This window comes from Rattus norvegicus, chromosome 1, assembly GCF_021556685.1.
Source record: "Rattus norvegicus strain SHRSP/BbbUtx chromosome 1, alternate assembly SHRSP_T2T, whole genome shotgun sequence".
Taxonomy (NCBI): Eukaryota; Metazoa; Chordata; class Mammalia; order Rodentia; family Muridae; genus Rattus; species Rattus norvegicus.
This window is the reverse complement of record NC_141534.1, coordinates 99,662,318-99,675,840: the sequence shown is the minus strand read 5'-3', so window position 1 is coordinate 99,675,840 and position 13,523 is coordinate 99,662,318. Positions and strand designations below refer to the sequence as shown.

The 13,523-nt window shown below is 45.5% G+C and overlaps 1 protein-coding gene and 1 long non-coding RNA gene across 7 annotated transcripts in view; both read left to right on the top strand.

Annotated features, from left to right (window-relative positions):
• The first annotated feature begins 476 nt into the window (after positions 1-476).
• On the top strand, positions 477-2,031 carry LOC148007330 (uncharacterized). The gene is made up of 2 exons (XR_015646338.1): positions 477-743; positions 1,446-2,031. It is a non-coding gene; the product is annotated as an uncharacterized LOC148007330 (long non-coding RNA).
• A 1,550-nt stretch (positions 2,032-3,581) lies between these two features.
• Zfp507 (zinc finger protein 507) overlaps positions 3,582-13,523 on the top strand; it is a 32,778-nt gene continuing 22,836 nt past the window's right edge. For 2 of the 6 annotated variants that reach the window (XR_015683334.1, XR_015683346.1), the window contains exons 1-3: positions 3,582-3,747; positions 5,046-5,136; positions 10,986-13,069. Coding sequence is in view for 4 of the 6 variants with exons in the window: in XM_087653969.1 (XP_087510095.1) it covers positions 10,988-13,069 (2,082 nt within the window). In the remaining 2 variants the exon portion in view is untranslated. 6 annotated transcript variants of the gene reach the window in all.

Genomic DNA, 13,523 nt, shown 5'->3' with positions numbered 1-13,523 from the left:
CTAACTATGCCAAAGACACAGAATGGCAAACAGTGGATACCAGAAACGGCCACTGGGACCTCAGACAAAGCCGAGTTTCCTCATTTGGCCTTGTTCAGAAGTCTTATTCTTCCTGGGCGGTGCTTTCTCTGTTCCGGATTGGGATGGGCTTGGGCCTGGCACTGGGTTTGTAACCCAGAACCTTAAGCGAATAAGGCTAGAACTCACTCTGAGAGCTGCCCATTTCTGTTACCCGTTGTTTGCTCTGTCCCTTGACCCACAAAATTTCTGATTTCTCTTGCACCAACTTCCAGATCCGTGGATATTATAGTAAAGACATCACTCTTTGGGCACTTACAAACTTGAGTGTGTGTGTGTGTGTGTGTGTGTGTGTGTGTGTGTGTGTGTTCACTTTACATCTAGACCATAGCTCTCTCCAGCCCCCTCCCCCTCCTCTTCTCCTGTGATAAGAGGAGGTCCCTCTTGGGTACCAACCCATCTGGCACATCAAGTCATTGCATGACTAGGCACATCCTCTCTCACTGGGGCCAGACAAGGCAGCCCAGTTAGGGGAACAGGATCCGCAGGCGGGCAAACAGTCTGCCAGTCCCCCCTTTCATCCCAATAACCTCTCTAACACTCTCCGGCTGTTGGGTGATCCTCATGAAGACCAGGCTACACATCTGCTACCTGTGTGCAGGAGGGCCTAGGTCCAGCCTATGTATGCTCTTTGGTTGGGTCTCTGGGAGCCCCCAAGGGTCCAGGTTAGTTGACTTTTCGGTCCTTGAGGGGTTTTGTTTGGTTGGTTGGTTTGGCTTTTGTTTATTCATTTGTTTGTTGTTTGTTTTAGTATCAGTAACACCCAGGGAAGGAGAGTATAGGAGGGGAGGAGAAAATGAATAGTGGGTGGGACAGAAATGAAAGAGGAAGAGATGGAGAAAGGGAAGAGGAAAGGGGAGGTAAGAGGGGAGATGAGGACAGGTGGACAGGTGAGGGAAGGGAGAGGACAAAGGGAAGGGAGGACATTGTCATATTTGTTCCTGGTGCCTCCTTTCATGCTTTCCTATCTGGGCTGACCCTAATGTCTTTCTCCTTCTAGCCCTCCATGCTAACCCCCTCCTCCTCCGATGCTTCACCCCTAACTTGTTACCGAAAAGAATCCCTCAGCCCTTGATTTTCAGTCTTCACCAAAGGGTGAAGGAGTCTGTGAGCCACCAGACAGAATTCTCACTCTGCCGGTTTCCCAACACCCAAAGGCCGGTGTCCTGTTTTCAAAGATGTGCTTTTTATTATTTTTATTCTTGGGGGGCTGGGCGGGTATGTGAAAATGAGCGCAGATGCTCACGGAATCCAGAGGTGCGAGATGGCCCTGGAGCTGGAGATATGGGTGATTGTGAGTGTTAGGCTGGACCCCCTGCTCACCCCTGCACAGGCTGGAAACCCCATCTGCCCTCCTCTCCCCACAGCCCGGCCCGCACTGAAAAACTCCGAACAAAAGAAGGGTTCCAAGAGCCCGGGTTGTTGCAACCTCCTCCCCTGATGCTGCCAGCCACCCAAGTCCCCGCCTAAGTGCTCAGCTCTTGACCATACTTGGGCACAAACCCAGCTCACTGCTGACACATCGCCATCACCTTTTATCTACAGTCTATAAAATTTCCCCACCCTAGCCCGGATGTGCACATGTTCCCCGGGCCCGTTCCTTATGACCAGTGAACCCACCTGGGAGCGGCATCTAATAAACCTGGTTTTCTCTATCTTTAGTCTCGTCTAATCTGACCTATATCTGTGTCACCAGGGGAGAGAAGAAGCCCATCCACGAGCCGAGTGGGTGTGAACTGCCTGGCAAGGGTGCCGAGATTCTGCTAGAGCAGAATCCACTCTTAACCATTCAGTCGTCTCTGTAAACCCCAGCTGGAAAATTTTATTAGGGCAAGTAAAATGACTGCCATACCTAAACACTAGTGTGCACCATTATTTCTTCGTATGCGTTTCGACGACTCAAAACCCAAACGGCTTGAAGTGGCTTCTAAATATATCAGGAAACATCCAAAAGATATCTCACCTAACAAATCTTGTGATATCACTCGAATCCTCTCTAACGGTCTTCCTCTGGCCACGCCCACCCATTGAATCCAGATGGGAGCACTTGGCTGCATCATTCCTGCTGGCCCCTGACTGCCTGCTTATTCTTGGGTTGAAAGCTGGGTGAGATTCCTTTCCTCGGTTTGTACTTCATGGTATTAGCACAGGGCCCAACAGGGCTTGATACAGAAGAGCACTTCATGAAACAGGTCCAAATGACAAACACGAAGGCTGGCCCAGGGTGACTACGTCCAGCTCACCAAGTCAGACCTCACAACCCTGGAAAATCTGTCAAGGACCTCAAGAAGGTACAGCTGGTAAAAGAACCTCCTATCAAAGCTGACAACCTAAGTTCAACCCTTGGGACCTACGTGGTAAAAAAAAAAGTGAACTTACTCCATTAAATTGTTCTCTGGCTTCCACACACAGGCTGTGACACATCACACACGAATAAATAAATGCAATTTTTTTTATTTTAAACTTTAAAAAAAAAGAAAGTATTTTTGACCCAGTGCCAGCACTGCCTCCCATCAGACATATGGTCAGGGCCTCTTCATTCTCCACACCCAATGCCTTAGAAATACTAGCTCCAATTAGAGCCTGGCATGGTGAGGATGCATCTACTTTCCCAAGCTACTCTGGAGGGCTGAGGCAGGAGGTTCACAACTTTGAGGTCTGCTTGGGCTAACTACATAAGGAATTAGAAGCCAGGATATGAGCTATCTCAGAAAATTCAAATAAAAATTTTTTTAAAGAGGGCAGATAGATGTATGTCAGTGGGAGAGCATTTATCTAGGAAGTGAAAGGGCCTGCATTCATTCCCCAGTACCTCTGGGCAGAGTATGTGGTTCAGTGGGTAAAGGTGCTTGCTGCCAATCAAGTCTGAAGGCCTGAGTTGGATATCAGAACCCATATCATAGAAGGAGAGAACAGACTTCTGGTAGTTGTCCTCTGACCAGCACAAGCCTCCACAAATACAATAAGTAAATAAGTAGATAATAAAAGGTTAAAAATCTCTAGATTTGTTTTGTGTGTGTGAATGGTTTGCCTACATGTATACCTGAGCACCATGTGTGTGCCTAGAGTCTGTGGCAGTCAGAAGAGGGTCAGAGCTTCTGAGTCCCTGGAACTGGAGTTACAGATGGTTGCAAGCCACTATCTGAGTGCTGGGAACCAAACCTGGGTCCTCTCTCTGTAAGAGCAACCACGGAGCCATCGCTCCAGCCCTCGATAAACTTTAAAAAAAAAAAAAAGTCCAGCAAGATTCAAAAGCACAAGGATGAAAGGACACAATGGGGTAAATGAGAAGATGAAGACTGCCCCAGCGGGTTGAGGGCATAGAGTATATTAACTGAGTTCTAGACCTACACCAGCTCTGACAGGACCTGGATGCCATAGCATCTGCCCAGGGCCTTAAGGCACTGTCTGCCAGAGGGCGTGGCCTGTGATGGCTCCACCCCGCCTTGGCCCCGCCCCCGCCGCGCGCCTCCAGGCTCACCTGACCCGCTCGCCGCTCACGTGATCAGTCTCAGCGCCGCCATCTTGGAGCCACGGCCGAGGAGGGGGCAAAAAGGGGAAAAGAGAGGGAAAAGAGTCGGGAGCGAGGCGGACGAGGGTAAGGGGACGGCGGGGTCCCGGCCAGCCAAAGGAGGCTCGCAGAAGCGGCAGCCCGCCGCCCTACCGCAGGTACCGCGCCCCGGGCCACCCCTCCGCTTGAGCGCCGCCGGCCATGTGCGGCCTCGCCGGTGACGCCCGCTTCCTCCTCGCCGGTGACGCCCGCGGCACTGCCACGCACCGGAGCGCCAGGGTCCTGTGTGTACTGTCGTCCCTCTGCTAGGCCTATGGAGACCCCGGGCCTGCGGTGCCGCTGGGGGTGGGGGTCCCGCTGCTCCTCAGGCCCCGCTGTTGCCTTCTGGAGACGTGAAATCGCTTAGGCCAGCCAGGATGGAGCTTAAGTTTCTTTAATCCCCTGTTTTTTAAGCACTGCGTGGTGTAGGAAATGCCAGTTGAAAAGCAAAATAGCAATCCTGGCCTCCCACACTTACACACCCTCTGGGATGACTGATCTTTCCAGAGATCGCTGAGACCATTTGTGAAAGTGCCCACCTTTCCAGACCTGGGACATCCCGGTCGTTTGTTTTGGAGTCCGTGGCCTGGGTGATAAATTAGGTCCAGGCAGCCACCCCCACCCAAGGTTGCTGACAGTGAACTGGAATTTGCTATCAGTCTACATGGCCCAAGGCAATTACTGGATTTGTCACCTTTTCTGTCAGAGTTTGTACTTTCTACTCTACCGGTCTGATTCTATGTATGGATTGCTATATTGATTAAAAAGAGAAAGTTTGACCCTTCATTTCTTTACCATGGTAACTCGTTAGAAATTAACACTGAAGGATGCTCTAGCTGTGTACTAATTTTACTTAACTATTGCTAAGTTACTTTCTAAGGAAACTAAGTAAGTCTACTTTAAAACAACTATCGGAAAATAGTAGGGAAAAAAAAATGGAGGACCAGGGCAGGAAACTGCTTTGGAGAATATATAGGTCAAGCCACGTTGTCGGATCTTTTCATGGTACTATTCTGCCCACTGTGTTTGACTAATTTACATAATCACCCCTTAGGCTGTAATTTCGGTTAAAGTTAGAATAGCAATATGTCATTTATTATTCCATATTGGTTAGAAAATTATGTCAGTTAAACCCGTAGTTTGCTGAGTGAATTACTTACAAGGAGGGGAAGGCTTAAAATATACAATTGTTAGAAGATTTCCAGACTGATTTGTTTTAGCTTCTGCAAAATCCTCTACTTGTTAAGTAAATTATGTAAATTTGCCTCACACAATTACATTGCATGAACAGCCTTCCGAAATTTCTTTTCAATTTAAGTATGGGAAGTTTCTTCACCGACAAAATAAGTTATTGTTGTGTTTTACCCACCACAAAAGAGACGCGTTTGATGATGTTTACTTTCCTTCTTGGCCACAGCTGGATTGTGAATATTGATCCAGGAGACTATCAATTTCAGAAATTGATTGGAAAGACACTGGCTCTGCCACTAACAGCCATGTAACCTTGGGTAAGTCACACCTCACTGAGATGCCTTATTTATAAACTGACACCTCTGTGACTGGACCCACAGAACTCTGAGCAAACGAAGCTGTTTGCTGCTGCCCGGCATATGGTGCTGTTGCTCTGCTCCATGCTTGCCCCATGTTCACCTTGAGGATGGAAAGGGAGATTGGTACATAGGGAAAGCATGGTTTCACCTCTGTGAAGCCTCAGATGTATTACTTGACACCTTGTGTCCAAAGAAGGGTTTGGACACCAGGAATACAGGAATATTACAGGAAATGGATTCAGGCCCAATTCTGAGTTTGCTACTCAGAGTGGTCTTCAGCGCTATGCTTGGCATGAGTGCTTCATAAATTACAGTGAAGCTGAACACTACTTGATGTTAGTTATGACTGCGTTTTAATTGTAGCTGCTAAGTCAAAATAGTGTCTCAGGCTAGGCGTCTCAGGCAAGAAACACTGTACTATGAAACCTATATACTTCTCTATGTATACCTAAGTTTTCCTCTTAGTAGCTATTATTACGTTGAGCTGAGAAGATCTTAAATAAATTATAACTGCCCTTAGTAAGGTCTAAAGTAAAGATGGCTTTGAGGTTACTTTAACAGGTGTTTGTAATTCTGTCTACAGGTTTGCCATCTTTACTCTCACCTTTATATCAGAAGAACTTAAAACAAATGGTACCATGCCTAGATCATATGGCTAAGGGCACGTCAGAGAACAGAGGGACCCTGCCTTCTCTTGGCCAAAACAAATTTCTCAGAGATATATTAAGTTTTTGAGACTCTGAAAGAAGGTGAAGTTCGTTAGCCATCACTTCTATTGTTTTGGACTTGGGGCTTCTGTTTGTTTATTTACTTAATTGGAATAAATGAAATCTGTAGTTAATGAAAGAGGATGAGCTTTACATCATCTTGTTCTGCCTTTACATATACGCAGAGCGTGGCAGCCTTCTCTTTAAACCCACATGAATCATTGCACTCAATTCTACATGTAACCATACTGCTATAACTAAAAGGAACTAATTAAATACACATAGACCAAATAGATTACAAGAAAATAAAGACAACTGAATGTGTTTACTTTCCTTAGGAAAGACACTAATCATAAGCTTTTTCCTGTGGATTACTGCTGTCAGGGACAGATCTGAGAGACTCAGTAGGAAAGACTAGAACATTGCTGATTTTGGAGAGTACACTTGTTCTGACCAGATCTTCTGATCTAATGGTATATATCGTGATTGCAAAGAAAATGTCTCCCACTTGAGTAACGTTTCTAAACTTTTGTCTTGGTCAACCTTCCAGTGCGGTGGTTCTTATCTGTTCGTTACCTTAGGGAGTGTGCTTATTCCTGTTGTAAGAAGATGTTCGTGTTAGAGCAGGCTTTCTCATTTCTCAGCCTTTCTTGTCACTCTCAGCCTTGCATTAACAATAAGGAAGCAAATAGCTCTGAAATCAGGATAACTCAAGGAAGTTGTATTTACAAAGATAATATTACCAGGGTATTGGTCTTCTATATGCAGACCATGGAGTGATGGAGTTAGTGGGAGAAGCAGCATCAGGAGAAGGGAAGTGCCAAAGCCAGAAATAGATCTGTAGAGAGCAGCCCTCCAGGAAGAACCAACCTGTTAAGGAGCAACCAATCCAGGGTGACCTAGAAGCAGGGGCCAGGATATTGACTGTCCTGTTCTCTCTCACCTGTGTTCCTCTGATACTCCTGGCTCTCCATTTGCAGTACCCAGCCAGAGGAGCAAGAAGCAGAGTCCCATAGAGAGGAGGCCACAAGGGGCCCAGAGAATACAGGTGGTGATGTCTGCTGATGCTGGGGAGTGAGGTGGAAATTTCTGGTTCCTTTGAACAATTCAGTTATGTCAAGTGATGTTTTTTTGAAGCTGTTTTGTGAGAGGGTATATGATGTTTACTGAAAACAGACACTGGAGAGGGCTCATGATGAGAAAGAATATAAGTAGAACCCCACAAGCCACTAAGAGAACACCCTTGCATTGCAATGCCATGGAGTACTTTGCTGGTCTTTGCTGGCCTTTGCTAGTCTTCACTGGTCTTCACTTTGTAGAGAGAAATGTACCAAAGAACTTCCTCATGGTATTCCAGCTGATTCTGGCCATGTCTGCTAACTGGTACCTATTTGGTCAAGCCTTGCTGTTTCTGCTGGATTGTGCCACTGCTGCTGATTTGCATTTGGTGTTTGTTATTTAACTGGACTGTTGGTATCCTGACAATGAAGATTGGAATCACCCCAAGGAACTACTTCTAAAAAGCTCCACAACTCCCTTTTCCTACTAGCCTTTTCCCCCTACCTCTGGCCAGAGAGTTAGAAGGGACGTTGAGGTGTTTAAGAACCCTAAAGAAAGTAGGTTTTGAAAAAACCCTAAGCCTGCAGGAACCAGTGGATATACTGCCTTTTCAAGAGGCCTTGTGCCTGCCCTCTGTGCAAAGAGAGCAGTCCTTCTCTCAGGATTTGGCCATATATACTTAGCCTTCATGTTACCACAGTGTTGAAAAGCCCACATTTAGTCTTCTCTAGCTTCTCCGTGCTTATGTTTATCCACCTGCGAGTAACGATGCCAGTGTAAAAGCTCCTGGCCTACCTACTTGCTTTGTGCTTTGCACATGGTGATGTTGTGAGTGGGTGTATTTTGTTTGTTTGTTTTTATAATGAAAAGCTTTAGTCATCTGTACAAGTAGGAAGAGGAATATAATGAACAGGTCATCACGCTACCATTATTGACAGAATCAGTTCTCACTCTGTCACCTTCTTCCCCATCCTCATTTCTTTTTTTTTTTTTCCCATCCTCATTTCTTTTTTTTTTTTTTTTTTTCCCACCCTCATTTCTTTAAGCTGTGTTTGCATCAGTCTCCTTAGTGCAAGGGATGGTATTCAGATTATCATGATCTGTGGTATGATTTGAGTCACTAGTACTGTATGCTGACTTTTTTATCTCTAGTTCAAATGAATTTTAGCCCATTTGACATATATAAAGTATAAATAAATATCTACATATTTACACGTACAATGTGTATAGTACACATAGGCTGCATGAATAGCATAAGGGGAAAAAATTGGAATTAAAGAGTTGGTTTTAGTGACCTCTCCTGTGTACTTTACTATGGCTGTTTGTGACCTTTTATTTAACAGACTTTGCTTTTAATGAGTTCTTGCTTGCTTGTTTGTTTTGCCTGAAGACCTAAACTGGTTTTTTCAGGTGTTTTTTGATGCGTTTTATGTTGTCATATCGGTTTGATAGCTGCCTTACTGTACTTATCCCCAAATGTATGCAGCCTCTAAAATGAGATACTTACATAAACGTGCTGGGGAAATTGGAGCATCTGCTGCAAGTTGCCATTAGCTCTTAATGCCTGAGCACACGCAGCTTTGAAAGTGAGTGTTGTGTCAAATTCTTTTGTATTAGCTGTTTTCATGAGCTAAGATGAACTTCTCCTCTTGACTTCACTTTCTTTTTAAGAAACACACTGAACTGTCCAGGGGGAGCAATTTGCACTGTTCTGTCTTCCTCCTATTGGATCATTAAGTAGAAGAGAGGAATCAGGAGTCACCTTTGTAACACTAGGTGTGAAGTCTGTTGAACAAACATTTGAATGTTCTCAAGGTTATCAGCTAGCCTGTGTGGCTCTTACACCCACAGGAAGGGAGACCTCGTATTTACAGTAGTATAGATTGTATCTGGCCAAGAAACTGAAAATGTGTGTGAATTTTGTTACTGTTATTATATAACTAATATGTCCTTAACAGTGGAATTGAATGGCAACAAAAATCCTTCAGTTAGGACCCCACAGGGAAACCACTGGATTCTTGTTTTGTTTGAAGTGTACATCTACTTGTATGAGTCTTCCTCTCTTCCTTTCCACTTATTTTTTAAGATGAGGTCTTGCTGAGCTTGGAGCTCACTATTTCTGCTAAAGTAGCTCACCAGCCAATCCACAGGATCTACCTGGCTCCCTAACACCATCCCCAGGGCTGGGATTACAGGTGTGTGCTATTGTGCCCAGTGCAGCTTTTACATGAGTTCTGGGAATCCAAACTCAAGCCCTCATACGCGAAACAAGCGTTTTATCCATGGAGCCATCTCCCTAGCCCCTAAAACTGGAGTCTTAAGGCAGTGAGATGTTATTTTGAGAAGCCACAAAAAGGTTTTTTTCGTTTGTTGTTTTCCCCTGAAGAACCACATTGTCCTTTATCAGTCTCTTCAGTAACAGCTCAACATTGTGTCTAAATCTAAAAAGACTTGTTCTATCTGAAGGACAAAAAGACACAAATGTTCTTAGAGGGATTTTTAGAGCTGAGATGGCTATGTTATTACGGTTCTGGAATATTCCCCTTCACGAGGTGGTTGTTACAAGCTACCCCTAGGAGAAAAAAAGCTGTTAGCTAAGAAGAAAATGTGCATTTTATCTGACAAGGACCTAGATAAAGACAACTCATGATGGAAAGAGTGGTACATGGAACAAAAACGGCAACAGTGTAGCCAGAAACTGAAAGTGGCTAACCCGATGCAGGTAAGGCGTTCCCTAGGCGCCTACCTGATGCAGTGGTGCGCTCCTGTGTGGGAACTAAAGCCCTCATGCAGGATTCAGCCATGTGGAGAGAAGACTGCAAAGCCAGTTCCTGGAGTTTAAGAATGATGCCTAGTTTTTGGTCTGTAGCTTGTGGTGCTGAAAGTCTTGTTGGCATTTATTGAATGTTGTGAGTAAGGTTCCAGAATGTACCTAAAATGTGGAAAAACAAAACTTGTTGCTGGAAAAGAGCCTAAACTTAAAAATTCGGTCCAAGTCAACAAAATAATCTCACTTTAAGTCGAAGGAAATATCTGAAGAAAAAGGGCTGCCAGGAAGTGTATAAAGGAGATTCAAAGGCCTACAGAGGGAGAAGGATATTGCTCTTAAACACTTGTGCACCTTGACAGCCTACGATAAACCTTCCCGACCTCTGTCTGGCACTGACCCATTACGGGAATGGCAGCATTTTCTTCTCTAACCCCATTCCCTGCTCAGGAGAGAAACGTGTTTAGGAATGAGGAACATGTGACCACTGATGGGACCTCTCGAAAGCCACAGCATAGTTTGTGGTTTATCTGGTGGACCATAAACCAAAGGAAAAGAAAGGAGGAAGTAGACCACTGCTCCTATTTAGTTTCATTTGCAAAGTACTTCCCAAAATTCAGTGTTCTTTATACTAGGATGTGAATATATTTTCAGAATTTCAAATTTTTGAGCAGAGAAGTGTGATTTTTCGTTATCTACAGTTAAAATTTGGCATAAGAAATGGTTTATCTAGAGTTGTATGAAATCATGTTGGCTTCACAGACTGATGCTTTCCAGTAGCTTTAGGTGACTCCACAGGCCCTGAGGATAGCAGTTTCTTTAAACAAAGAATCATGTCTCTTTAGTTCTAGAATCTCAAGGGACTCTTTAAACAAAAATTCTAGAATCTGAAGGGTTTCTTTAAACAAGGATTCTAGAATCTCAGTGGTTTCTTTAAACAAAGAATATCATGTCTGTTTAGTTCTAGAATCACAAGGGATTCAAGGGACTTTAGTTCTAGAGTCTCAAGAAGGCAGGTGGGGATGCAGGATAAGGTGTTAACGTCATACCCAAGGAACAAGGTCCCCTTCATCTGTTTCTGGGAGATTGCATTTCAAAATGGAATTCTGAGCTGTTTAAGTCTGTATTGGGGACAGTCAGGTGCATTGATAAAGACCTTCCTGCTTAGAAGATATTTAAACAATTCAGTCAGACACCAGAGTTGACATTGGTTTTCCTTATTACTTTCCTGTGTTTATCCCATAAACCATGGTCTCTGCTGTGCATTGTTCTAGATATGGAAGAAAGCAGCAGCATTGCCATGTTGGTGCAAGAGATTGGAGAACAGGAGGCTGTGTTAACTGCTGAAGGAGTCCTCAGCCCTTCCTCAGAAGCTGACCAACAAAGAAAACCTAAAGCAGATCCATTGGTCCATGTCATCCAGAAGTTAAGCAAGATAGTGGGGCACGAAAAGTCACAAAAATGTCTTCTGATTGGGAAAAAGCGCCAACGCCCAAGTGAGATACCACACTCTCTTGAGAGGGTAGAGAACTGTGAGATCCCAGCTAAAGCAGCCGGGCCCCCTGCTGCTGGGGTTAGGGAAGCCGAGATGTCACAGGCCTGTCCCACCCTTGCCGCCAATGACGGGAAGACTATGTCCTACCAGTGTAGCCTTTGTAAGTTCCTGTCGCCATCCTTTTCTGTGCTGAAAGAGCACGTCAAGCAGCACGGGCAGCAGCACGACGTGATGCTCATGTGCTCAGAGTGCCACGCCACCTCCAGAAGCCAGCAAGAGCTGGAAGCGCATGTGGTGAGTGAGCATGAGAACAGTGCCAGCAGCCATGCCCGCCAAGGAGCCACAGAAAGAAAGAGTGAGACCTTGGTGGACATTCCAGTGAACGTGGGCAGCCCACAGACCCATGCTGTCCAGAGTGCAGCTGTGGCAGAGACGGGGCGGAGGAAGTGGTATGCATATGAACAGTACGGCATGTACCGGTGCTTGTTCTGCAGCTATACCTGTGGCCAGCAGCGGATGTTAAAGACACATGCTTGGAAACATGCAGGGGAAGTTAACTGTTCCTATCCAATCTTTGAGAATGAAAATGAGCCCCTTGGTCTTCTGGCTTCTTCTGTGTCTGCTGCACCTGGTGGGGTTGATGCAGTCGTCATTGCTATTGGGGACAGCGAACTCAGCATCCACAATGGGCCATCTGTACAAGTACAGATTTGCAGCTCCGAACCACCATCGTCTTCATCTCCTTTAGAACAGAGCACAGAGGAGGGAGTACACCTACGCCAGGCAGTCACCCTGGACTCTAACGAGGAAGAAATGCTGGAGGTGATGTCTGATTCTGAGGAGAATCTGTTTGCTGATAGTTTGCTCTCTTCGGCACAGAAAATCATTAGCAGTAGCCCAAACAAAAAAGGTCACGTGAACGTCATTGTGGAACGTTTGCCAAGTGCTGAAGAAACCCTCCCGCCAAAACATTTCCTCATGAATGCTGAAATGGAAGAGGGGAAGAGCCCGAGCCCCGCCGAAGCTCAGACTGGGTGTGGAGGAGCAGGAACTATGTACCATGCTGATAAGTGTACTGTTGATATCGGGGGGTTGATCATCGGCTGGAGCAGTGCAGAGAAGAAAGACAGTGAGCTAAGTAAGGGCCTGGCTCCTGATGAGAATGCCCCACCAGGACGGAGAAGGACAAATTCTGAGTCTCTCAGGCTGCACTCCTTAGCTGCAGAAGCCCTTGTCACCATGCCAATAAGAGCTGCTGAACTAACAAGAGCCAGCCTTGGGCACTATGGGGACATAAACCTTTTAGATCCAGACACTGGACAAAGGCAGGTCAGTGGTCCATTGGCAACATACTCAAAAAAAATCATGTCTCCTCTTAAGAACTCTTCAGATGGAGGAACAAGTTTTAACCAAAGCAATTCCACTGTGGTAGCTCTCCCAGAGGGAAGGCAGGAATTGTCAGATGGGCAAGTTAAGACAGGCATCAGTATGTCCCTTCTTACTGTAATAGAAAAACTGAGAGAAAGGACAGACCAGAATGCATCAGATGATGACATTTTGAAAGAGTTGCAGGACAATGCCCAGTGTCAGCCCAACAGCGATGGGAGTTTGTTGGGGTCCAACGTGGTGGAATACATCCCAGATGCCGAGCGGCCCTACCGATGCCGCCTGTGCAACTACTCGAGTGGCAACAGGGGCTACATCAAGCAGCACCTGCGTGTCCATCGGCAGAGGCAGCCTTACCAGTGTCCTATCTGTGAGCACATAGCTGAGAACAGCAAAGACTTGGAAAGCCACATGATCAACCACTGTAAAACCAGAATACACCAATGTAAGCAGTGCAAAGAATCTTTCCATTACAAGGTGAGCGGCGGTCTCAGGGTTGGCAGGGACTCTAGCTGTAGTCCGGCCACCTCATTTTGTATATCAATGAAAATGAGTTCCAGAGAAGTTTGATAATTTGCCCAGAGATACCCCCAACAAATTAACATTGAAGATAGGTCTAAAAGCTGTCTCCATGGTTGCTGTCCAGAACTTTTCCTTAGTCAGATGTCTATGGCCTGTGTAGCCTCAACACCTGTTACTTTCATGTTACTGGTTTTCACTTATAAAGGAACGTGGAGTATACTGACAGGTACACATTTGACGGAAAAGGCTCACTATGCATCAACACACAAAAAATATTTCCTGCAGTCCTAACAGCTACTACACACCCAGCAAAAAGTGATTTGTGCCATTGCAGAGGGAAAGCCGTTAGACCCTAATAGGAGGCAGCACAATAGAAATGAAGCTGTATTTGCTGTGGCTGGACAGTTTG